This window comes from Macrobrachium nipponense, chromosome 42 (assembly GCF_015104395.2).
Source record: "Macrobrachium nipponense isolate FS-2020 chromosome 42, ASM1510439v2, whole genome shotgun sequence".
In the NCBI taxonomy this organism is placed as follows: Eukaryota; Metazoa; Arthropoda; class Malacostraca; order Decapoda; family Palaemonidae; genus Macrobrachium; species Macrobrachium nipponense.
This window is the reverse complement of record NC_061103.1, coordinates 10,368,827-10,396,449: the sequence shown is the minus strand read 5'-3', so window position 1 is coordinate 10,396,449 and position 27,623 is coordinate 10,368,827. Positions and strand designations below refer to the sequence as shown.

General features: G+C 43.7%; 1 protein-coding gene across 4 annotated transcripts in view; it reads right to left on the bottom strand.

Annotated features, from left to right (window-relative positions):
* Positions 1-3,686: 3,686 nt before the first annotated feature.
* The window catches only part of LOC135212972 (zinc finger protein OZF-like), a 44,336-nt gene continuing 20,399 nt past the window's right edge, over positions 3,687-27,623 (bottom strand). For all 4 annotated transcript variants that reach the window (XM_064246726.1, XM_064246729.1, XM_064246728.1 and 1 more), the window contains exon 2: positions 3,687-6,438. In XM_064246726.1, coding sequence (XP_064102796.1) covers positions 5,000-6,334 — 1,335 coding nt within the window. In that variant the 5' untranslated portion in view covers positions 6,335-6,438 and the 3' untranslated portion in view covers positions 3,687-4,999. The remainder of the gene's footprint in view (positions 6,439-27,623) is intronic.

Below are 27,623 nucleotides of genomic sequence, written 5' to 3'. Positions count from 1 at the left end.
TCGGCCAGAACCATTACCTACATTAAAAGTAGAAAACTGCTATATTTCAAACCCCAAACTAGTAGCAAATGAATTGGGTAAATGCTTCGCCAAAACATCTAGTATCTCGAACTATACAAAAAAATTCCAATTAAAAATCAAAAATTATGTCCCAATACCAATTAAATCTAATAATCAGGAAATCTATAATCTATCTTTCACCATGGAAGAACTGGAAAATGTCCTGAAACTTGCAAGTCCAACAGCTCCAGGGGAAGACAACATTAGATATGAAATGATAAAAAATCTTCCAGATGAAAGCAAAACTTCTTATTAGAAATTTTAAATGAATTATGGCACTCTCACAGCATACCTAAAACCTGGAAAGAATCTTTAATCATACCAGGCTTAAAACCAGGGAAAAGACCCAGAGCACCAAGCAGCTATAGGCAATAGCCCCTTACTAGCTGTCTAAGTAAGATATTGAAAAAAATGGCGTGAATAACAGATTAATATGGGTATTAGAAAATAAACAGCTATTGTCAAACAGACAATAGATTCAGACAATGGATTCAGGAAAAATAAAGTACCATAGATCCCCTCTTAATGATTACAAGAGAGATACAAAATGCAATGGTTGGTAAAAAACAAACAATAGGAGTATTTTTTGATTTAGAGAAGGCATATGATACCACCTGGAGGGGAGGGATTTTAAAAAATTGATAGAATGGGGAATAGGAGGCAATTTATATGAATATATTAGGGAATTCCTATCTGAAAGATATATAAAAGTCAATGTGGGGGCAGAAATCTCTGAATCATTTATCCAGGAGGAAGGAATCCCCCAAGGCAGTGTACTAAGCGTGGCATTGTTTGCAATAGCAATAAATGAGATAATTGAAATGATCCCGCCAGGAGTCCCAAGGCATCCCTTTTTGTAGATGACTTCGTCATATATAGTAGTGGTGAAAAAGCGCTTGACATAAGCAACAGATTGCAAGCAGCCATAAATAGGGTAAAAAAATGGGCCGATAACAAGGGTTTTAAATTTTCTCCGCAAAAAACAAAAGCTGTCAGATTTACAAGATCAAGAAAACAGGAATTAATTCCTACTTTATTTATAAATAATGATATAATTGAATATGATGATCAGATAAAATTCCTCGGTGGAATACTTGATAAAAAACTTACATATAAAGAACATATAGAACAACTGGCGATAAAAGTAAGAAAATCCTTAAAATATAATAAAAGTAATTGCGCATAATGAGTGGGGTGCTGATAGAACCTCTCTGATAAAAGTATATAAGGCTCTTTGTCTAAGTAAAACTTGATTATGCAAGTCAAGTAAATGGTAGTGCTCTAAAACCTATTAACAAAAAAACTGGATGTCATACATAACATGGGTATTAGACTATGCACTGGAGCCTACAGAACTTCCCCCGTGGAAGTCTGTATGTAGAAGCAGGAATAGAACCCCTGAAAGTACGAAGAGAAGAAATGGGATTAAAAATACATAGCTAAAATAAATAAAAACCTTAATGATAATCCAAACACCAAATATTATGGAAGAACATAACAAATAATTATGACAATAAACCAAGAGCCTCTAAACCATTGGAGAATAGATTAAAACCTGATATAGAACATCTAAAATTAGGAACAAGTAGCATATCAAAAATAACAACTTCTAAAATACCTCCGTGGAGACATGCTAAAATAGAAATCTGTGAGAAATCATTTAATAAGAAGGTAACAGATGCACAATTGAAGAGTGAATTTCTGTCACACCAGGAAAAACATAAACGGGATATTAGTATTTATACAGATGGTTCCAAGTCGAAGGAGGGTGTAGGCTATGCTGTAGTAAAAAAAAACAAAAATATAAAAATAAGGGAAAAAATTCCAAAATATGCTCGATATTCACTGCAGAGATTAATGCTATATTAGAGGCTATAAAATATACCATTTATGGTGGGAAAGACAAACGATACCTTTGTAATATACACGGATTCTTACAGTGCTTTAGAAGCGCTAAGACAATACACAGTTTCTCATCCTGTAATTGAAGAAATAAGAGAGTGGATAGATATAATGTAAAACGGAAATCTATAAATATAAAACTCTGTTGGGTCCCTTCCCATGTGGGCATAAAGGGTAATGAAGAGGTGGATAAAGAAGCCAAAAAGGCAGTAAAAAAGGAGTCTATCAAAAAAATACAAATACCTTACAATGACATTAAAACAACAATTAATGAATACTGTCAATCAAAATGGGAAAAAGAATGGCTAGAATTGAATCATAAATTAAAGCATATTAAATCATCTGTAAAACCTTGGAATAGACAACATGTCAAAGAAGGGAAGATATCATATTAACAAGATTAAGAATAGGACATACATACTTGACACACAAAATACTTGATGTTGCAAGGTGAGGAAAGACAGGCCCCTTACTGTGACCATTGTCGTACTCTGGTCACAGTCCGTCATCTGCTAACTGAATGCAAAAAATTCGAAAGAAAACGAAGATCCAAAAACATATAATATCCCACTTGAAGAACTATTGGGAGAAAATGCCCCACCCACTTCAAAAAAAAAAAAATATAGTAAATTATCTCAAAGAAATAAACCTTCTTTATATGATATAACACACGTCTTATAATTTCATAGTTATACAGTAAGCGCTGAATGGCCTTTGCTGCCCCAGTGCTTGGTGTTACACCTAAACTTTATAAAAACCAACCAACCTCCACTACACTGGCACTATCACTTAACTTATCACTTACACTGACTTTAGTACCTGCACTCAGAGCACTTACAACAGTCCAGGTACGATTACCCTGCTCAGTAAGAGAGGCAATCTGTTGTCCCATTTTTTTCAAGAACCGCTTGAATACCTGCAAAGCTTGAGTCCTTAGCCCCCGACTCAGAGACAGGTTCGGGAGCTGATACCTCTACTAAATGACATTCAGAAGGAGCAGGGGAAGGAACTATGGGGTTATCTACCACTTCCTGACTAGCTGATGAACGGGAAAGGGAACTCTTAGTTCTTCTAATCTTATCTCTCTCGAGTTTACGGACATACCTGTCCAACTCCTTCCACTCTTTATCGTCCAAAATCAAGCACTCATCACACCTATTCTCAAAAGTGCAAATTCTGCCCCTACAATTCACACAAAGTGTGTGGGGATCAAGAGAAGCTTTGGGAATTCTAACTCTACACCCCCCCTTACTGCAGACTCGATAAACAACTCCCGAGTCCGACATTGTTAATTGAGTAATCCAAAAACAAATCCAAAATCAAACGAAGTCAACAACAGCGAAAGCCAACAAAATACTTCACCAAACGATGAAATACTCTAGCGAGTACGAAAGACCTATCGAGGAACCAACAACGATAATGTTGTCTGCTCGGGCGACAGAGAAAATCTGAGGTTTCCAGGTAACTATCCAGAGGGCGTACAGGTAATGATCACCTGACCGACGGTCGGCGATTGCCGCGAGTTTCGAAAAGTCTGTCGTGATGTCATGACGTCTAGAGAATATAGCTATGTATATAACTGCCAGGTCAGTTACATATTTAAAAATATTAAAAACAAGCTGAATTATCCCTCTGATATCACAAACTTATGAAAAACTGCTTATGATATGTCCGCAGTTTGCCTGTCAGCCATTGGCAATGAGTGGATGTAAACAAAAGCATAGTGCCGCCTGTTCTTTATTTATGGTAAATTTCATACAAAGTCCATACGTATTTTATTTTGGTATACTTTCACGTTATTGTATTTCATGCACAATCATACATTTTTCCATACAAAGTCATTTAAAAATTTCTTTCAATAAATGTATGATACAGTAGATTTTTTTTTCCCTACAAAATATGTGTAAAATGGGGGTGCGTCTTTTATGTCGGGGGGGAAATACGGTAAATGTTTCTGGTATTTTTGTATTGTATGAAATCTCTGTACCTAAATGTAGAACTAGTCATCCGCATTGCAGTGTTTTTGCCATGATCTACTGTATTTTTAAAGTAATTTTGAAGACAAACATTAGATATTGAATGGGAAGTAAATGAAACTCTTATGATGAATGATAATTATAAACTATGGGTTAGGATAGCCAAATACTTACAAGGAACTGTTATGCACTGTATAAGCTATGCAAGTTGGGTCTGGGGTATCATGATTATAGACAGAGTTTCATTACTTAAAGATTTCATAATTTATCTGAAAGCCAGATCCCTGGAATGTCCATAAACTTGAGGTGCTCTTGTTGTCACTTTAAACATAAATAGGTTAATGTCTCACTAAATTAGCTTTGTCAAGAAAATAGAGAAAAATGAATACAATAATATCACAAGCATGACTTTTTGGTATCCTGTGATACAATGCCAAGGATAAGGTGCCAAAAGGTCCCTTGCCTTGAGTTCAACTTCTTAGTTTAAGATATTTTTCTCTTCTCGGAGGCAACTGGGCTGTTGATACCCTTCATGTTATCCATTTCAGAAATAGCATCTATCTTTTAAATAAGATCCATAAAGGGCTGTTACTTACTTTCTGTGAATCTGGTTATAACACAATAGCATATGTGTCCTAAGATTAGCATATCAATTACAGAAAAGCCTTATTCCTAGAATATTCTCTACAATATAACACTGCTAGAGGAGACTAATCCATTTCTGATACCACCATCCACTACTCCAGTTATAAGAGTTGTTGATCTTATGTAAACTATAAAAATTTGTTTTTATACTATCTTCACAATCAAAAGGACAACCTCCAACAGAAAAGCTGGAATTTTATATATCTTAAATTATGTCTTTGTTGGTACCATGATATTAAATATACAGTAATGGATACCAGTATATGATTTTTCTGTTAAAATATTTTTATAAAATTATAAAGATATTTAAAAAGAAAAATCATAGCTAGCTGATGAGATGTCTGTTCAGGAGATATAATGAATTAGCTCCCTAAACAACAATGTACACTATATGCAAAATAAATCTGACAAGATAATTATGAAGAGCTAGGTGCTTCTGATAAGATAGTTTCATCACTAATGTCTTCTTCTTTTATGCATATATCTATATCCACATCTTTAACCTCTTCTTTAACCATTTCTGGATTTAGTTCCAGTGACACAGTAGATATTTCAGTAGATTTCTTAGGTTCATCACTGCCATGGAGTTTCATGTGTTTATCCACAACTCCTTTCCTAGTAAAATTTTTACCACATATTGGGCAAGAGTATGGACGCTCACCTGTATGCTTTTTCATGTGCCTAGTTAGAATGGAATTTTCTGTAAAAGTTTTACTACAGATTTCACATGAGAAAGGTCTTTCACCTGTGTGCTTTCTCATGTGTAGTTTGAGGATTCCTTTTTCTGGATAAATTTTACCACACACTTCACAAGTGAATTGTTTCCCAATAGTGTGCTTTCTCATCATGTGCCTTTTCATGGTTCCATTTTCAGTAAAACGTCTTCCACAAACGTCACATTTGTACGGTCGCTCACCAGTGTGCTGCCTCAGGTGCACGTTCAGGGTTTCCTGTCGAGCAAATGCTCTACCACATATTTCACAAGAATATGGCCTTTCGCCTGTGTGTTGCCTTTGATGTATACCGAGATATCCTTTGTCGGCAAAAGTTTTACCGCAGAACTCGCACTCAAAAGGCCGTTCCTGTGTGTGGCGCCTCATGTGTTTATTTAGGTGTTCTTTTTGGGTAAAACTATTTCCACAAATCTCACAGGAATAAGACCTTTCACCAAAATGTCGTTTTTTATGTTTGTTCAAGTTTCCTTTCTGTGTGAAGCCCCTACCACATATTTCACAATCGAAGGGGCGTACACCAGCGTGTTCTTTTATGTGTGTACTGAGATAGTCAGATGCTATAAAAGACTTGCCACATAAATTGCAAACGTACGGCCGTTCATTTGTGTGGCACCTAGTGTGCTTCACAAGATGCCCTTTTTGACTAAATCTTTTGTCACACATTTCACATTCATATGGACGTTCGCCTGTATGCTTTCTCATGTGTCTGTTAAGGTTTCCTTTTCCTTTAAAAGTCATGTAACATATTTCGCATGCATACGCTTGCTCGCCGGTAGTTTTTCCAATAATTATACCTTGCATTTCTTTCCGATCAAACTCCTTACCACATGTTTCACATGAAAAACGCTGTTCAGATGATTGCAAAAATGCAAGAAAGTTATGATTTTCAGAAAAATTTGTGCCACATCTTTCACAAGAGAATCCTGCAAGTATGGGAGCTGGCTTAGTAAATAAATCTCTATCCTCCTCTTGGCTTATGCTTGAAGCAGGGAGAGCACAAGGTAGTGGTTCCTCCATTATTTTTTTTCTGACAATATATGAGGTTAACCTATGTCCTTTCCTTGAGCTTCACCTTATTGATCTGAGAGTGAAATGTCTTCCTTTGTTTTGGAGAAACATATCTGGAAATAAAAAAAAATAAGGTCAAACTTTTAATCTAGGAAGAGCTGAATGCAGTTAATATACTATTAAATATATTGGAAAACATGTAATTTTCTTTTTACATAATACACAAGTCTGTTGAAACCACAGAAAATTACAAAATTTTTAAAGTAATTTGTATTTTCCTAAGATACAAACCTGAAGTACTTTACCTATAGGTACAACTTTTGCTACAATAGAGAACACTAGAAGCACTTGAATGAGACATCTAACTCAAAAGCAAACAAAAGCTTGAAGGCTTTGCAAAAGCAACAATATTTCACCAAATTCCAGTGGGAATACTAAAAAAATCAAGTGAAACAAGGCTGCAGCAGGCTCAATAATACTGATCGTACGAGCGGCAAAAACAGAATGATGCTGTTGGCGAAGCCATTACCACATCCCCGTTGAGTGGGCAGGCTTGTCGCCTACACTAAACTATCAAAATGTTAACTCTATTGTTAAATTGAAAGTTGCCATGCAAGTAAAAACCACTGTAGCTAAGTAATTACTTGGGAAGTTACTTCTATGAAGTTAATTATTAAATAGACATCCAATGGCAGAAATGTCATTCAGACAAATTAAAGGGAAGACTTGGCTTATAGCAGCCACACAAAAAAGTTGGTCCAAAGACTATTTGTCTTTGAAAATTATGAATAATACTAACGTAAAAGTGGAAAAACACGATATATTAACGTAAAAGTGGAAAAACACTATACGTACTATTATGAACAGCGTTCAACATACCACTGAACTTCCTGAAAGTAACAATGAACCAATTGGAAAGAAAACGCTAGTAGACTATCTCAAAAAGAGATACCCCAAGGTCCAAGATTATGAGCTATATGTTGCAACAAGTGAAAAAGGCAATAAACAAATATTAACAATAGTAAAAATAAAATTTGAGAGTGAAGAACTACCTCAAAAAATAATTTTAAGCCAAAACTGAGTTAAGACCCTATGTCCCAAAGCCACGACAGTGTCAAAATAGCAGTAAATATGGCCACACAAAGAAAAATTGTAGAAATGAACCAATATGCACTTATCGTGGATCTGCTGAACATACCACACAATGGAAATAGTCTTCTTTCCCACCGTTATCTTACATTAAGGGGTCAGTTGCCTGATGCGCCTTCTCAACTGTCTTCAATCAAAGGCATCATCCTCCACCAAACCTCTTCTCTCCATATCTTCCTTCACTTTATCTAGCCCTTTTCACTTCCTCCTTGCCCATACCATCTCAATTGTGACTTTTATCATCTCTTGTTGTTTTTACTAAGCCTGCTCCGCTTCTTATTTCATAATTTTCCAATCTCTCAAGCAACAATATTGCCATAATCCACCTCAGCATTCTCATCCCTGTTCTCTCAAACTTTACTTCCTTCTTGGAGCCCATGTTTCTAATCCATACATTGACACAGGTCTTATCACTGTGCTATAGATCTTGACTGATAGCTTGATTGGCATTTTCTTATCACATAACTCTATCTACATCCCCACTTCCCCCACGCCGCTTTTATCCTACTGTCCACTTCAGCCTCACATCTTCCCTTTTGGCTTAAAGTAGATCTTAAGTATTTCAACTTTTCCGTCTGTTTTAGAATTGAGCCTCTTCTTTCTTGTATCACTATTCTGTCACTATCTTCACTCATGCTCACCAAAACCTGTTTTATTCACCTTTCAACCAGCCCTCTCTAAAGACTCCTGCCACTCTCTAACCCTTTTCTGTAGGTCCTCCTCATCTTCAGGAGTAATCACCAAATCATTGGCATACAACTCCCCAGATTTGAATACCTCAGTGTAATACTTAGGCATCTTCTACACTCCATGATAACATAACCATAGGTCTCCCAAGAAACACAAAAGAAATATATAGAGAAAATAGGGAAAATTTTTTACCCAAGGTTTGGGGTAAAAAAATTTGCACACTGGGTATAAAAATTTAATGCAAAGTGTAAAAATTTATACCCCATCCTATGGGGAAGAAATTTTACCATCAAGGGGAAAAATTTTTCCTCACCAGACTTAGACCATTTGTATGAAACGAAAGCATAAATACGAGAAATGAAAACTTTTTATTAAAAAAAAAAAATTCCTGTTATTCAGCAATCATATATCCGTAACCATATTCATTCATAACCTCTAGTGCTGTGCAGCTACAGTTTTTTCAAAAGGTTGTCTGCCTTTACATCATCAAATCTGTAGGAACCATTCTTTAACAAGTCAGGAGAACATGGCCCCCATGAATATGTAATCAGTCTCTATGATGTGTTTATCCTCCACTGGTGGCCACTACCATGTTACCTTTTCTGGAATGGAGGAGTGAGTCTTGCAGCGTAGGAACACCATTTCAACTTTATTCACAGGCGCTTCGTTATCTTCACTGAAAACTTTTGTTACTTTTCCCCAGTAATGTTGCTTCTTTGGTTCAGTATAAACCACAGCAAAATATTTATTTATAGATTCATCATCAATTTGCACTGATATTGCTACATCTGTGTCTTCAGTGGATTTTGATCTTTGTAACTCAGCCTCTCCAGTAGTCTCATTTACATGTTCATCGCCACTCTGGCAAGATCCTGTCGAAGCTCACATCCAGAGATGAACCACGAGAGTCTTTTGAACAATAGCTTCCACTTGATATACTTGATGAATCATCATCAGCAGCAGCAGCATTCTTTCTTCCACTTTTCTGAGCTGTGGTCTTTTTTCCCTGCTGTTGCTTCTTCTTTAGTTCTCTGTTTCTCTGGTTCTCTGCCCACTGCTTTTTCTTAGTTTCTTTTTCCTTCTGTGCCTTCTCTCTTTCCTCAATGCTGCTTATGACTTCCTCATGTGTTAGACCTGTGGCTCCTTTCCCTAACACTCTGCGAGCACCAAGTTTCTTAGCCTGATGGGGACGTCGTCGGTCAGATATGATTTGTTCCATGGACTTCTTGGTATGTACAGCCTTGCCAATTGCCTCTCCAAGTTTGCAAGCAGAGCCAGCAGGTCCAGATACCATATGGCCTGAGGCCACCAGGATCATCCGGAGATTCGGGATGACCAGCACTCGGCTGATCACCTTGCAAATCAGACAGAACTGGGGAAAGGCGTAGACGAAGAGGTTGTCCCACGGGTGTTGAAGAGCGTACTCTGCAGCTGCCCATGGGTCCGGCACAGCCAAGTAGAAAACCTGAAGTTTCCTATTGTGCCGGGTGGCGAACAGACACAAGACTGGAAGTCCCCACAGGTTGAAGAGCCTTTCTGCCACGTCTGGGTGTAGGGACCATTTGGTCCCTATCACCTGATCCCGACAGCTGAGCTTGTCTCAACTGGTGCAACGGGAGGGACACTAGGCCTCCCTGTTTGTTGACATATGCCACTACTCTGGTCTTGTTGTCGCACATCAACACCACCGAGTGTCCCATCAGACGATCCTGGAACTCTTGGAGAGCGAGAAACGCTGCCTTGAGCTCCAGGACGTTGATGTGAAGGTGCTTGTCGTGACGATGCCACACACCGGCAGCCAGCAACTCCTCCAGGTGTGCGCCCCATCCCTCGGTTGACGCGTCTGAAAACAGCAACATCTCCCCCGGGGAGAGACAGTGTGTGCAAAGAGGCACTCCCCTTACGAGGTTCCTGTCGTCCAGCCACCAGGCTAGGTCCTGCCTCACTTCCTCTGTGAGGGACACGGGGAAGTACGGCGGGTCTCTTGCCTGTGACCAACTCTCCTTAGTCTCCACTGGAGAGACCGCAGGTGAACACGCCCATGAGGGACTAACTTCTTGAGTGACGACAGGTGGCTGATCACGACTTGCCACTGCTGAGCTGGCTGTTCCTGCCGAGACAGGAACTGGTAGGCTGCCTCCCTGAATCTGCTGATCTGCGAGTCTGCGGGGAAGACTCTTCCTACTACCACCATATTGATCAGCATACCCAGGTACTTCATCCTCTGCTTGGGCTCGAGATCTGACTTTTCAAAGTTCGCCATGATCCCCAGATTGCGGCAGAACTCGAGGAGCCGATCCCTGTCCCGTAGCAAATGCGAGCAGGAGCTCGCCAGGACTAACCAGTCGTCAAGATACCTCAAAAGACGTATCCCTGACGAGTGGGCCCAAGCAGACACCAGAGTGAACACTTGCGTGAACACCTGTGGGGCAGATGAGAGACCAAAGCAAAATGCCCTGAATTGGTACACCGTCCCGTCGAGGACGAAGCGGAGGTACTTCTAGGAGGATTGATGAATGGGTATCTGGAAATACGCGTCCTTCAAGTCTACCATAAGCATGAAGTCGTTCTCTCTGATGGAGTCAAGCACGGAACGTACCGTCTCCAGCGTGAACCAAGACTGGCGAACGAATCAGTTCAGGGAAGAGAGATCTATCACCGGGTGCCAGCCCCCCGAAGACTTCTCCACCAGGTAAAGACGGCTGTAGAAGCCCGGTGACCGATCCCTGACGATCTCCATAGCTCCTTTGCTCAGCATGGCTTGGACTTCCTGCCGAAGTGCTACGTCCTTGGATGTTCCGGATACGTAGGTCTGAAGGTGGACTGGGTTGGAGGTGAGGGGTGGCCGAGACTCGAAGTGTAGTAGATACCCCTCCTGAAGGATGTCTACTATCCAGGTTTCTGCTCCATAGTGCTGCCATGTTGCCCAATGGCTCACCAGGCAACCCCCCCCCCCAACTTCCGGCAGCAGGTGAGGGGGAACACCGTCCCTAGCGTTTCCCACCTCTCTTCGGCTTCTTCTTCCCAGCTCCCCCTTGTGAGAAGGAGGGCTGGTTATGGTCGCTCTCACTGGTTACGGTCGCTCCTAGAAGTCGAAGGCAGAGTCTTTCCTCTGGGCTTCGACGATGCGATCGCCTTGGCCGCAGAGGAAGTGCTAACCAAGCTCTTGGGCTTGGCCGCAGTAGCTTGAGACTGCCTGGTTGACTAAACGGTCACTGTCATCAGTGCGCCGTCGTTCCACCACAGCGTCCACCATCTCTCCTGGGAAGAGAGAGGAGGAACTCCGCACTGGTCCGTTGCGAAGACCCAGAGCCGCCTTACGCCCAGCCGCCCTCGTCACTCGGGTAAGGACCACGTCCCTACGCCTCAAGACCAGGTTGGCCCACAGGTTTGCCGTCTGGTGGGCTAGGTAGGAGATGGCTCTACCTCCAGACTAGCACAGTCTCCCGAAAGACGGGTCACCTTCAGGAATGATATTTCCTGAGGTGGCCACGACCTTAGACACTGTGAGGGACCACAGGTCAAACAGGAGACTGCTTGGAATGCTGCCATGGTGGTCGATTCCAAGGCGAGTGCCTCCTGCTGCGAGAACCATAAGTCCTCCAACAGGAGCTGCTGCAGAGACAGCCCCGGAGTAGAGGCGGGGGAAGTATCTTGGAAGACCTGCCAAACCGTAGCGAACCCTCCTGTCTGGAGACGAGCGAGTCCACCTGGCCCGGCACAGAGTCAGCCAGAGCCGATCGCGGCAGACACACCGTCGTCTTGGGTTCCTTCTTAGGGTCCCAGAACGACTCGAGCCTGGAGGTAGGCTCAGAAGGTGGGAGCGGCGATCCTTCCCTGAGGTCGTTGTGCTGACGAATCAGCGCAATAACCTCTGCAAACGACCTCTGGATCTCGGAAGTGACTGCGTCTTGTGGAGTAGGACTGTCAAGTCCCTCCAACAAGAGCGCCGAGACCCTCCTCCTTCAGAAGGAGGAACTGCAACAGACCCCTCCCGGTCTCCTTTGGTCACTTGCGCATACGACCTGGTCGGTCCTAAGACCGTGCCAGGCTCGTAGGGCGTCGTGGTGGGACCGTGAGGAGCGCACTCCTCACGGTCACTCTGGATCACCTCGCTCTTCCCGGTGTAGCCCGAGGAAGTTGAAGGGATCGGAGAGGAAGACCTGACGCTCCCCCGTCGCTCACCGGCAAAACCGATGTGCTTGGGGGCTGCCGGCGATCACCAACCCGAGGTGGCGATCGAGCTGCAGGCCTGGTCGCGCGGCTCTCCAGAGGAAAGCGGCTGGACCGAGAACAGCGGCTCCTGTCCTGAGCATCAGAGGAGCTGCTGCTGCTGGTCCCCCTACCCGCCCGGTCCCGATGGGACCGGCAGAGTCCGCTGTCGCGGTGGGAGCGAGGCCTGTCCTCACGGTGCGTCGAGCTGCTGGAACTGGCCGAAGCCGGTTCCGGCAACCGAGGGGACCTCTTCCTTGCCTCAGCCTGCGGCCGGTCTGGGACCGTCGCGTCAACCCTGGGTACCTGTGTATCACTACGAGAGCGATCGCTGGTCTGGCGGGAGTCACCTGAGCGACTCTCACCAGTCTTCTGCTCCGTGCTTCGGTCCTGGCACCAAGCGAACTCGGAAGCCTGGACTTTGGCTGCACGGTCACCCGCACACCCGGTACCTCTCGCAAACGAGAGGCTGAGATGGAACCTGATGTAGCAGCAGAGCCCCTAGAACCAGGTGAGGAGGTACCGGTGTTAGCCAGTACTCCCTCTGGTCCCCGTCTTCTTCCTTGCGGAAGGAGAGACGGGCCCCACTCCCAAAGGAGTGGGAGGACCAGCGGAAGACTCCCCCATCACACCGGAGTGAGACGGGCCCTTAGAAGCTCCCGAAGGAGACTTCTTGGGGGGGGGGGGGTGGGTGGCCATCTTCCTTGGCTGTGAAGCCCTGGAAGTCTATTGGGGGGGGGGGGTGGTGGCCTTCTTCCTTGGCTGTGAAGCCCTGGAAGTCTAAGGGGAAGAGGCGGCAGCAGACGAAGACGACGACGACACCTTCCTCTTCTTCTTCTTTGTCAGCTTCCTCAGGACAGTCATCAGGTCCTCCATCCAGGATGGAGCCGGGGCAATTGCCGAAGCAACATGGCCCGGCTGCACCTGTCCGGAAGGACCCACAACTGGGGCAGGAACGATGTCGGCAGGGGTTGGTCCAGGTACGGCAGGGGGCGGGGCAGCGGCCAGCGACATCCTGGGTACTGGCGGCAGGTCCAGGGGCGAACCCGGGCGGCGGAGTCACGACCCTCCTCGGAATACCTGGAAGCAACTCCTGGATAGCAGCTGGAGGTGTTACCATGGTTACAGGTTGAGTGTACACCAGGTGAGGAGGGGCGGCATACCCCGGGTTGAGACGGTGGTGGTTACCGGAGCAGAGCCACTCGCCAGGTGATGCAGCAGCCCCCGAAAACTGTGTTTCCCCTGGAGACCCAGCGAGAACCAAACCTGGCCGAGGTCGTCACCCGCGGCAGGCAAACCTGAGGGAGCAAAGGTCGGGTCAGTAGGGGGGGTTCCCCCTCGCCCGGGGGGGGGACTCGGAAGACCCTGAGTACAATTGAGTGTCGGGGTATCTCGCCCCCTCCTCCACGCTTAACGGATCGGGCGAAGAGGAGGAGCAAGAAACCGACGTGTTGACTCCCTGGAAGGCTTACGTCGCTTCCTCCCCCCCTCAAATCGCGCCCGCTGCTCCTCCGACCACACACAACAAATATCACAGGGCTCGGTGTGAGAGCATTCGCGCCCCCGACACCGAGCACATAAATCATGACGGTCACCTTTAGGAGAGGAGCGGAAGGCCCCACACTTACGGCCCTCCACACCAGGGCATCTGCGGCTGATGGGGGGCGTGAGGAACTCTCCAGCTCACGAGAATCCATAATAAAATGAAATACAAAAGTCACAGGTACTTACAGGATTTCACAAACACACTAGAAAGAGAAGGCAAACCAAAGTTTGAAGAAAGAAGCATATGATGATAGTGGGCAGAGAGAAGTGGAGAACACGTCTGTCACCCAGCGCGGCCGAAAGCAAAGTGGTTTTTCTCCTCCCAGTCGCGCAGTGCGCTGACTGTCTGACAAGCAGTTAACTACCGTACATACTCCCATGTTCGAAGCTTACGACCGGTTCCAGCTGCCGCAAGATACATTCCTATTGTTAAAGGACCGATGGTTTGTATTACATATCGGAACAAACTAGCTTCCAATGAGACGTATTTGTCAAATTTTGGCCTTGAATTACATCGTAAGACAAACAGTATGACTTCGTTCCGTATAAGTTAAGTATCCAGATACGTATTCATTTATGCTAACTAGGAACAAAAACATTAGCCAAGACCAAGTGATATGGTTGAATCTGGAGCCAAGGAAATAGACTAGCCAGCATCATTGTCTGTCTAAGCCACGCCTCCTTACAACAGTGCTGTTTTGATGACATGCTTGTGTAATTGTAATTTAATTGAAAAGTCATCAATTACATATTTTATGGTAATTAAATGTAACTTTATTAGGCCTAATATTAATTTCAGTTGTCACTGTAATTTGATAATATGACTGGTAATTATTTTTGTAACTGTAATTGACATAAGCATAATGTAATTACTGACGGCAATTAGTCTGTTAAACGGATGAAGACGTCATACAAAAGAATTTCTTATACTATCTGATATCTGATTATATGGCACAAGATACCATTATTAACTATGTATATTAAATGTCAACATAGTTGAAAACACGTCTCCTTCAAGACGACAAACATGGCATAAGTGAGGAAGAGTTGTTACGTTAGTCATGCTAGCCAATCAGGACAAGAATGAGTTGGATACGGTGACGCAAACTCTTATTCGCCATCAGCTGATTCCAGAGCGAGAATGACTGCTGAGTTAGTATTTATACTACACTAATATGATGATACATATAATACACTTATAATGCTGAAGTCGGACAGAATCTGATCTTCATTCCTGTTCGATTACATTCATATTGAATTATCCTAAGATCGGATTCTCGTTTGTGTTCAATTTACACCTGTACTGAATTATCCGAAGCCAGAATGCCTTGAGCTTATAGCGTTAGCCACTATACATAAAAAAAAAAACTACCGACATGTAGTACAGCGAATACTTTAGGCTAGGCTACTGTATATGGACACAATATATCATCGTGAACACTAGGCTAGCCGTAGTTAATGTTATTCGATTTCTCTACATACCGAATTGTCGTAAGTCAATATGCATTGAACAGAGAATTAGTTGATATTAACAATTACCATATCATATATGTAGTGGAAGGAACCTGTAAGACAAAGGAGCAGTATTCAACCCTTAAGAACCTGACAGACCCAAACCAGATCTGAACGACCAACCATGGCCTAGAAAGCTTCTGATGCAAGGAACTTGAGGCAGGAAAAACCCAAAGAGGCTCTAAGGACACTGTCCCTCTGTAAACCACTACTTATAATAGAAAACTGACCCGAAGAAGCCTGCACTTCTCTTCCTGAACACTATGTAGCCTATTATCCCTACTCGTCTGTATCTGACCTAAATTTCCATCATCCTGAGAACTTATACATCGAGGGAAGGGAAAATCTGCTGCTAACACTGCCTGCTCCGCGCCGGGGGCCCCGGCAGAACCTACCCACTCAGAGGCTTGTGGTTCTCCATTAACCGCAGCACCCGTTAGGGCTGTTCTGGAACAGGCAGGGGGGCTGAAAAAGAGCGATTAGAATCAACTATACTACTACTACCACTACCTCTATTTTGGTTAAATTATTCGTCAGGCTAGAAATATGCTAAACATACTAGATGATAACCTGTCCACTAATTTCTTGAATAACTAACTCTAATGTTTCCTTGTCTCCATACCAAGACAAACATCTCTGAGTGGTATTGCACTGAACCTTCCTACACGAAATAACGAAAAGAACATCGATCATGTATGAGGGTACTCATCCTACGCTTGCAGGGCGTGCAGAGCCGATGAGCACCAACATGTCCAGCAGTAGAAGGCTCGATTGTCAAACTGTAGATGAAGCGGAAGCAGAGGCGTTTGCAGACAGCAACGAAGTTTATTTTAGAGCCAATGAGCAGCAACATGTCCAGCAGTAGAAGGGTCAATCGTCGAACTGTAGATGAAGCAGAAGCAGAGGCGTTTGCAGACGGCGACGACGTTTATTTTCCAACTTAACCATAGTGAGTGCAAAGTAGCTATCAAAAGTCAAATGGGAGAAAAACGTTAATAACAGTCCCAGGGTCGTAATCTGTATCCAAAATACGAAAATTCTTTGAGTGGGGTCGGGCTAAATGACCAAAGTTCGCCTGATGTGGGACTAATCCGCACAGCATGGCGAACAAGAAACAATTGAGGAGACAGGCCTCTGGTGGCCGGTATTTGCGTCAGCGTTGCCAGCAGTAACACAGGTAACTCATTTGACTAGATTTTACCTGCAGCGTTTGTAACACTGACAGTTAAAATTATCCACTTAGTGGGTCAATATGTGGGGATATACTTTGGGATGGTCAGTGATCATGGCTAATTCAGGTGTTCAGGGAGTGTATTGCAATATGAAGGTTATTGGATGGCAGAATTTGAAAGCTTCTGCAGGAAGACCATTGCAGCCGGGCAGTTTATCATTCGATTGGTTGTTTATGGCATCGCTGATGTTACTTGGTATAATACAATCTGCGAAATGAAATTAAACGTTATCAGTAAGGAGGTTATCTACATCCCTTTGGGAGTCTAGATCATTTATACAATTCAGGATATTGTTGAAGTGATTGCCCTACAAACATGCAATATCCTCGTCACCGATTGCCTCTCCTCCTCTCTGTGATAGCCTTTTAATTTTGGGATTTAGGGATTGAATGTCTTTACAAAGTTGAGGATAATCACCAGATTTTAAGTTTCTAGACATTGCATCGGCTCTTAGTTGCTTTTTAATTAATCTGCAGTGCTTAAGAGCAAGTTTGAACTGTGCTCTTACCTGTCTCATTAGCAATGTAGTCCTTTCCTCAGGCGACCATTTTGCCTGCACAGCAAAAACATTTCTGGTGAATATGAATACAGATCTTTAACCAGGTCATTCCAGCCAGGTATATTAAAAGTTACCTTGACGAAATCTAAAGGTAGCGTGAAAAAAGCAAGCATAGTGGAAATTATGTTGAAATAGAATTTGTTCAGCTCTCTCTTGTGGTGGTCATATTTACATTTTGTGTTAGTACAAAGTAAGGTGTCTGTCGCTTGAACTATTGACTGCAGCCTGGCTTCTGTGGTCACCCTAAAGTATCTGGTCGTCTGTTGGTTTTTAAAATCCCAGTTTACAGCTGGTGGACAGTCAGTTAGGGGGTTCACAGTTTGGGGGGGATGGGGTACTGAATGACACCTGTAAAGGGATGTGATCGTAGCCTGTTGCAAGATCATAGTGAATGTTGCAGGTCACAATGAAATCATGAAGTTGTGGAGATATGATGCAGTGTTCTCGGCCAGGAGGTTGTAATTGAGTCTGTTCTGTTTGGACATAAAGGCCTGTCCAGACGAGAATGATCAGGGACCGCGGTTGGTGGACCAATTCTGCCGAGCTTACCCGAGAGTTGTCCACACAGCAGAGTTGACGAATGGGCGGACTTGCCCGACGATGATGCCAGTACACTAGCGAGTGTCATATGAAAAACATGGTGGCTAGTATTGCTCAGAAAAACTGTCTTGCAAAGATTAGCTAAATAGGAGAGATGTTTACGGGAGCCATAGAACATAACGGCAACATGCCTATGAACATGATTATAGGAACTACTATATGAGAATGAGTGCAATTACATCCCATCATAGCCACCAATTCCATACACTCCTAGCAAAGGTAGAGCTATACATCCAGAAACAAGATACAAACAGGCAACACAGCAAAACAGCAGAGGCCCCATTGGAAGCAACAGTTACCGTTTTAGCAACCGGGCAAGAAAGAGAAAGATTTGGAATTATATAAAGAAACAATAACTAAAAAGTCAGAGACTGGAATTCAAACAAATGAAGTAACACCTACTAAAACAGTATACAAGAGAGAGAGAAAATTGCCTAATGAACAGCTTTTATTTTTTTTATTTCATGACAGTAGATATTTGGGTAAAAGAAAAGCTGGATTAAACAGGAATATTTTTGTTAAGCCTTTCTTTCTTGCCTTGGTAGAAATTGCGTCTAGAAAGAAGTCCTAGAAAAAAATGTTTGTCATTCAGTCGCAATTTTTATTTTACTCTGGGAACTATAAGAATAGTGCAGGATATTGGGTGTCAGTATAGAGAACCATGGCTGCTTATGCATGTATTAGTGTTATGTATTTACATTATATAAATATATATGTGTATAAATAAAGGCAAAAGCCACAAATGAAAGTGAAACAATAGGGTACTCCATTGTTTCACTTGCCCTTGTGGCTTTTGCATTTATTTATACTACATTCATCATATTACAATTTTTTAAAATTTAGTTATATGTATATATATACTTTGTATGTATAATATATATATATATATATATATATATTATATATATATATATATATATTTAAAATTGATTAAGCATTTGCTTACATTAATTTGTTTATGTAAGATCGAGTTAGTACCTAGTCCATTGGCTTTTCTTTATTTGCTTGTATAGTAAATGCAAGTCATCTTCAAGTTACAAATATCCATGATTAAACAGTCCTATTAATTTTTATTTTATGGGGTCCCTATGATAATGTAAGTCTGGCAGTGTCGTACCTCCAGTACTTGTCTCAGATCACCGGGAACTGGCTGGTGATTTCACACACCACAGACATGACCATTTCACTGGTTTGCCTGGTATATGAGCCTGATGACATGCTTGCCCACCGATTAGGCCCGCTCGTCTGGACATGCCTTAAGAATATGGGGAGGGAGGGAGGAGCATTATATCGCTAATTTGGATAGCATGATTTTGACAGAAGCGAGTAAGTTCATTATAAAATTTTGTTGGGTGAGAATTATGGTCCTTGATTATACAAATATGACCGACAGGAGAATCATGAATAAGACTGTGTAACTCACCTAGGATCATGCAGTATTAATCAAAGTTATTATTTTCCCAGGGCATATAACCATTAATTATTAGGGTCAAGAGTCCTTACTTTCACTTGAAGCCTCCGCAACCTATCACTCCTATAGGTCATCATCACATTTACCATTTTGTTCATGAAACTTACCTGTCAGATATATATATAGCTGTATTCTCCGACGTCCGACAGAATTTCAAAACTCCCGGCACACGCAGTGGGCGGCCAGGTGGTTAGTACCCATTCCCGCCGCTGGGAGGCGGATATCAGGAATCATTCCCATTTTCTATTCAGATTTTTCTCTGTCGCCGGTCGGTAAACAACTGTTTACAGACCTCCGCCTAGGATTTTGAAACTTCTTGTGCTAACTTGAGTATTCTGATTGACTTTTGGTTTTGATTTGGCTTGTTGGCTTGGCATACGTGATAGTGGATTTGATTTGGATTTGGCTTTGACTTTTCTTTGATTACGATGTCTGGATCTAGCTCTGCTAGCTTCAGGGTGTGTAAGGTGCATGAATGTAAGGTGAGGTTGCCGAAAGCTTCGGTAGACCCTCATTCAGTGTGCTCGAAATGTCGTGGTCATGTATGTATGTTGAATGATAGATGCATCGAGTGTGAGCAATTGACTGAAATTGAATGGAAGGCATATGATTCTTACGTGAAAAAGCTTGAGCGTGATAGAATCAGGAGGTCTTCCTCTAGGAGTGCTTCTGTGAGTAGAAGTCAAGGTAGAATTGTATCTCCATTAAATCCTCCTGTAGATGTAATTCAACCGGATCCTGTTGTATTGCCTCCGAACAATCAGGAAGTGTCTGCAGAAGGAAGCGTATTATTTACGATCATGGAGTCGATTCGCGCCTTGGAATCTAAAGTGATTGCTCTACAGTCAAATGTGAATTGTGATAAAAGTGTTAGTGCATCTAGTGTAGTGGAAGGGGTGTCAGATCGGTCCCATAATGCCTCTAGGCCTAGGCCCCTGCCGGACTCCCAGGCCTTAGGGAGAGGGCAAGCCGAAAGCCGAAGGAGGGTTACGGGATCTAATGACCGGTCTGACGTCCCTTCGGCAGAAACTGAGGACGAATCTCAGGCTGCCGGTGTTCGTGCACGGGCACGAATACTTAAAGAGTGCTTCTCTTCTTCCGAGACTTCCTCTCCTCGCCGAGGTTGGGACGCTCGGAAGACCTCTCAGGGGGAGAGCGGCAGGGGCGCAAGTTGTCGCACAAGCGGCCGTCGCCCTTGTCGCCCTCTTAAGAGAGGTTTCAGAGAAGAGGACGCTTCACGTCCTTCTGATCATTACGTAGATTCGTCACCTGAAGATTTTGAAGCTTTTCCGCCACAGAAAAGGAACAAGACTTCATCAGGGGAGGACTCTTTCGAGCGTCCAAGTCGCTCTAAGCTTGTTCCTGAGATGAAGGAAAGGGCATCCCCTCGCCCATCTTCCTCGTCCACTTGGATGAGTCCTTCTCCTGATCGAGAACTTTCCCCTTCAAGGAAAATGCTTTGGGAAATGCAGAGACAGTTAGCCTCCTTTTTTGAGAGAAAGGAGGCAGAAACTAGTCATAGAAGGAAGGATAGGTGGCTGCCTGTTAAGAGAACTAGGCAATCCCCGGCTCCTACTCCGCGTTTTTCGGCCTTTGAGTCTCCTCCTAGTAGCCGACGCATTAGAGAACGTGATTACGTTCCTCATGAAAGGGCGTCTAGGAGAGACGAATTTGACAGAGACGTGAGTTGTCGCACAAGCGGCCAGCGTCTTTGTCAAAAGGCTGACACGCTCAAGGATCAAAATCGGAACGTCAAGCTTTGCATGTTAATGATCACGCTCGGCGTCTTAAGCAACGAAGCGCTTACCAGGACGCTCGAGAAGACGCTTTTCAAGACGCGCGGATCGCTCGCCAAGACGCTCCAACTGACGCTGTTCAGGACGCACGGCGTCCTAAACATCATGACGCTCAGCAAGACGCTCGAGCTGACGCTCTTCAGGACGCACGGCGTCCTTCACATCAGGACGTTCTGCAAGGACGCTTCTCAGAACGCACGGCGCCTTGCATATCGGGACGCTTTCCAGGACGATCAACAGTTGAGTCCGAAAACGTCAGGATGTTTCTCAGGTTAAAGTGTCGAAGTCATCGCGATCTTTGAAAGGTGCTGATGGCCGAGAGAAGGATTGTCTAGTGATCGCTGCCTACTGATGATGACGAACCAAATGCGTCAGCGTCGTCAGACTATAAGACGTTGACGGATTTACTTAAGAAATTATTCCCAGTATAATTTTCAAGCGCCAATTCCTTGCTCTCCACCTTCACAATTTGCCTCATCGAAGGCCAGGAAGGCCCCTGGCTTCGTTAAGATGGCCACTTCGCTCTCTGCGAAGAGAGCGTTTAAGAGAGTCCAGGATTGGATGGATTCAAGGAAGGTTAAAGGGAAGACTTCGTTTGCACTTCCTCCATCTAGACTGAAAGGGAGAGCTGGGATCTGGTACGAAACAGGAGAAGAAGCAGGATTGAAAGCACCGTCTTCTTCTCAAGGGGATTTCGCCAATTTGGTGGACGCTCCAAGGAGGTCTTATTTGTCATCGGCTAAGGTTTCCTGGACAATGTCGGAGACGGATCATCACCTCAAGGGGTTATATAAGACGCTAGAGGTGTTTAACTTTTTAGATTGGTGCCTCGGGGCTCTGGATGTACAATCGAGGAGTCAAGACTCGATTTCGCTGGAAGAGCTTTCGAGTGTATTAGCTTGTATGGATAGAGCAGTAAGGGATGGCTCTGATGAGTTAGCATCTCATTTTGCTACAGGTCTGCTAAAAAAGAGAGCACTCTATTGTAGCTTTACGGCGAAAGCAGTTTCTCCCGCTCAGAAAGCGGAGTTATTATTCGCCCCCTTCTCTACGCACCTATTTCCGCAGTCCATGATTAAGGATCTGTCGGTAAACTTGCAAGAAAAAGCAACAAGGGACCTCTTGACTCAATCTTCAAGACGACCTACTCCTCAGGCTTCTACTTCAACAGCTCCAGCACCCAAGAAGAAATTTAAGCCCTTTCGTGGAGCACCTTCCTCTAGAGGTTCCTCGAGAGGAAGGGGGTCCTTCAGAGGTAGATCTCTTCTACCAAGAAGGGAAAAAAATTGACAGTTTCTGCCCTTCAGGCACCTGTAGGTGCGAGACTCACCTTATTTGCTCAGGCATGGAGGACGATAGGGGCGGACACCTGGACCCTAGATGTGATCGAGAGAGGATACAAGATCCCTTTCCTCTCTGCGCCTCCTTTGAGCACGAAGCCGATAGACCTGTCGCCCGCATACCAGTCAGAGAAGCAACAGATCTTACTCGATCTTCTAGATCAAATGTTGGAAAAGAAGGCCGTAGAGGAAGTTCTGATGCTGGATTCCCCAGGCTTCTACAACAGGTTATTCCTGGTTCCGAAGCAGTCTGGGGGATGGAGACCTGTCCTAGACGTCAGCAGACTGAACGTTTTTGTAAAGAAAGAAAAATTCAGGATGGAAACTTCTCAGTCTGTGCTAGGGGCCTTGAGACCAGGGGATTGGATGGTGTCATTGGACCTTCAAGACGCTTATTTCCACGTCCCGATCCATCCCCAATCAAGGCAACAGTTCCTGAGGTTTGTCTAAAAGGGCAGGTCTTCCAGTTCAGGGCTCTGTGCTTCGGTCTGAGTACGGCGCCGATGGTTTTTACTTTACCTCATGCGGAATGGTGGCGAAATGGCTTACCATTCTATCGAAAATAAGTCTCTCGCTCTACCTGGACGACTGGCTAATCAAGTCGCCTTCGAAGTCAAGGTGCCTGGAGGACCTTCAGACGACATTACAGCTGACGAAGGCCCTGGGCCTTATAGTAAATTACGAGAAGTCCCATCTGATCCCCACGCAGTCCATCGTGTATCTGGGGATTCAGATGGATTCAGCGGCTTTTCAAGCCTTTCCATCAAAGGAACGTCAGCAGAGATGCTTAGAGAAAGTGTTAGCCTTCTTAGGGAAAGAAACATGCTCGGCGAAGGAATGGATGAGTCTGCTGGGAACCATTTCTTCGCTGGAGAAGTTTGTTTCCCTGGGAGGTTGCACCTCAGGCCACTCCAGTTTTTTATGGCAGAAAACTGGAAAGACAAGAATCTAGACTCGACTTTGATTATCTCAAAAACGGTCAAGGATCATCTGAAGTGGTGGCAAGATCCGACCAAACTCTCGGAAGGGATGTCCCTCAAGCTTTTGAGCCCCGACCTAGTGTTGTTCTCAGACGCCTCCATGGTGGGCTGGGGAGCAACACTAGGAAAGGAGGAAGTGTCAGGCTCTGGAGAGGGGAACAGAGGTCCTGGCACATAAACTTAAAAGAATTGGAGGCTATTCGGTTGGCTCTTCAGTTCTTCGAAGAACGATTGGTGGGCCGAGTTGTCCAGATCAACTCGGACAACACTACGGCTCTCGCTTACATAAAAAAGCAGGGGGACACACACTCGATCACTGTTCGTGATAGCGAGAGACATCCTTCTATGGGCGAAAGCTCGAAACATAGTGATCCTGACAAGGTCATTTCAGGAATTCAAAATGTTCGAGCGGATCTTTTAAGCCGTCGACATCAGATGCTTCCCACAGAATGGACCCTACATCTAGAAGTTTGTCAAGAGCTATGGAAGTTGTGGGGACGGCCGCTAGTCGACCTCTTCGCAACCTCGAAAACGAAGAGGCTTCCGATTTATTGCTCTCCAGTTCTCGACCCGGAAGCAATAGCGTAGATGCCATCCTATGGGACTGGACGGGGATGGATGTGTACGCCTTTCCCACCCGTTCAACTCTTAGGAGAGGTAACAAGGAAGTTTGCGGCGTCGCCAGGAGCGAGAATGACTCTGATCGCCCCCTTTTGGCCCTCAAGCGATTGGTTCACGGAGGTCATGTCTCTTCTGGTAGACTTCCCGAGAACCCTGCCAGAGAGAGTCGATCTTCTCAAACAGCCCCACTTCGAGAGGTACCACGGAAACCTCTCCGCTCTGAGTCTGACTGCGTTCAGACTATCAAGAAGTTGGCCAGAGCGAGAGGTTTTTCAAGATCAGTGGCAGAGGGCTATTGCCAATGCGAGAAGAGCTTCCTCTCGAGCAGTTTATCAGTCGAAGTGGACTGTCTTCAGGAGATGGTGTAGGAAGAAAGGTATTTCCTCCTCCACGACCTCTGTGAACCAAATCGCTGAGTTTCTCCTGCATTTGAGAAATGTGGGACAGACTAGCAGTGTCCACAATAAAAGGATACAAGAGTATGCTGTCAGCTGTCTTCCGCCACAGAGGATTAGATCTGACAAATGATAAAGATCTTCACGATCTGTTGAGATCGTTTGAGACAACCAAAGTACTACAACCAAAGGTTCCATCATGGAACCTTGATGTAGTTCTAAGATTCTTGATGTCGGCTCCCTTTGAACCTATGCATGCTGCCTCATGAGAGACACTACTAGGAAGGCGATTTTTCTAACTGCTCTTGCCACGGCAAAGAGAGTTAGTGAAATTCAGGCAATTAGTAAAGATGTGGGTTTCAGAGGACACAGTGCAGTGTGCTCCTTGGATCCTAATTTCTTAGCGAAGAATGAGAACCCATCTAACCCCTGGCCAAAAACCTTTGAAATCAAGGGGTTAACAGAGTTCATCGGACAAGAGCCAGAGAGAGTCCTGTGCCCTGTCAGGGCTCTCAAATTTTACATGCAAAAGACCAAAGATTGTCGGGGTCCTTCTGAGAACTTATGGTGTTCTGTTAAGAGACCCGACTTTCCTATGTCAAAGAATGCACTGGCATTCTTTTTACGAAGCACCATCAGGGAGGCCCATGCGTCCTGCTCGGATGGTGATATGAAGCTTTTGAAAATAAAAGCCCATGAAGTAAGAGCTGTTGCGACTTCAATGGCATTTCGAAAGAATATGGCTTAATGATATCATTAGCGCTACTTTTTGGCGAAGCAACTCGTGTTTGCTTCACATTACCTGCGGGATGTGAAGACGGCATATGAGAACTGCGAGTCGCTTGGACCATACATATCCGCAGAAATGGTGTTGGGGGCAGGGAGCAGCACAAATACTACCCTATAGAAAAGGGGTAGTTGTGCTTTTTAATTTTGGTGTTGGTTTATGGTTGAAGGGTTGGTTGCTTGAGGCGCCTTCCCTTTCTTTAGCCTAGAAGTTATGGGACTAACTTCGATAGGTTAGGTCAGGTGGTGGTTTTAGCTTCGTTGCCCTCACAGTATGGTCAATATGGTCTAGTCACATTGTGGTCACGCCCCCCCCGTTGACAGATCATCTAGAGCGCACCAACTACACAGGTCACTACCTTGTTGGCAACTCTAGTAAAGCAGAAGCAGACTTCGGTGACAGTAATCAAGAAGTCAGCTATGCTAACAGGTAAGGAATCAAGATGTCAATCATCTGCACTTGAGGTGTTTCCTAAATCCTTCTATTCTGTCCCTTCCCACTCCAATGGTGGGGATTCAGCTATATATATATCTGACAGGTAAGTTTCATGAACAAAATGTTATTGTTATGATACAATAAAGTTTGTTCATACTTACCTGGCAGATATATATAATTAAAGTACCCACCCACCTCCCCTCAGGGGACAGTGGTATGAAAAATCTGAATAGAAAATGGGAATGATTCCTGATATCCGCCTCCCAGCGGCGGGAATGGGTACTAACCACCTGGCCGCCCACTGCGTGTGCCGGGAGTTTTGAAATTCTGTCGGACGTCGGAGAATACAGCTATATATATATCTGCCAGTAAGTATGAACAAACTTTATTGTATCATAACAATAACATATTGTCTTACGATTTGTGCCACAAGAAAGAAACCCTTTTAGGCGACTGGCTGTGATTTGATCTGTAAATTGCATCGATGAGGTTGAGAAAGCTCTGAAGTCTTTATGTACTGAATCACAGATGACAAGGTCATGTGGCCAGAGGAATGTTTCTTGCAGTGAAATGATGCCTTGAAGTTTTTGCAATGTTTTGGAGATGAATGTTCTGCTTGAGGCCAAAAATATTCCAAGAGATTATATTTAATGTATCCATGGTAACTCTCAAAGATGGGAGATGAAAGAGTTGATCAATTGGATGGATGGGGGGTAAGCCAGCTGGGGTGGGGAGTCACGCGCCGTGGGAGGTGGGCTTGCAATTGCGGTGGATGGCCACGAGTAACTGTAGTTTGAAACATTTATTAATGTTATCCTCAATGTTATTACTACCATAATTACAGTACAATTAAAATTTCTGAAAGATAACCGAATAAACGTCACTGTGAATACAACTGTATAACTGGACGTTTACATTATGTTTGCTCACCACTCAGAGTTAAAGGCTGATCTCATTGATATGGAATTATTCCTTGAATATGCTATTTACAGGCGGCCCGCGGTTAACGGCGCAATCACTCAACGGCGAATCGGTTTTACGGCGGTCGTCAAAAATATTCATTAAAAAAATAAGCTTTTAAAGGTATCTTTATGGCACAAATTTCAGTTAACAGCGCCGCTAGCGCCGTTGTCTAACGAGTTCATACAATTGTAGAAATGCCGTTCAGACCATAAAGGTTATGTAAATTATATTAACAAATTTTATGGAGAGTTATTACGTAAGTATTAGGGTAAAATATATGCCTCTGACGCTGTTCTATGCCGAAAATATCGAGTTACATAAGTGCAAATTTAGCTATGGATGTGTCGATTTATAAATGTTCATGCTTTTGTTTAAAATGTGTATGAAAATGTATTACGTGAAAGGCATTTTTATTTCTGTACAGAATATACAAACTGCCCTTCACGTTATCAAATACAATGTTTTTTCATGTTCTTTCTTGTAAGCCGCCGCCTGCCGCTCTTCCGAGAATATCGATTTAAAAAAAAGTGCAAATTAGCGATCGATGTGTCGATTTTATAAATGTTTATGCTTTTATGTTTAAAATGTGTATGAAAATGTATTACGAATAGGTTATTTTTATTTCTGTGCAGAAATATGATAAAAAGGCAGCTTTTGAAACTCCAGTATCGAACTACGATGTTTTTTTTCAAGTTCGTTCTTGTATGCCGCCGTCTGCCTCTGACGCTGTTCTATGCCGAAAATATCGAGTTACATAAGTGCAAATTTAGCTATGGATGTGTCGATTTATAAATGTTCATGCTTTTGTTTAAAATGTGTATGAAAATGTATTACGTGAAAGGCATTTTTATTTCTGTACAGAAATATGATACAAAGGCAGCTTTTGAAACTGCCCTTCACGTTATCAAATACGATGTTTTTTCATGTTCTTTCTTGTAAGTCGCCGCCTGCCGCTCTTCCTAGAATATCGATTTAAAAAAAGTGCAAATTAGCGATCGATGTGTCGATTTT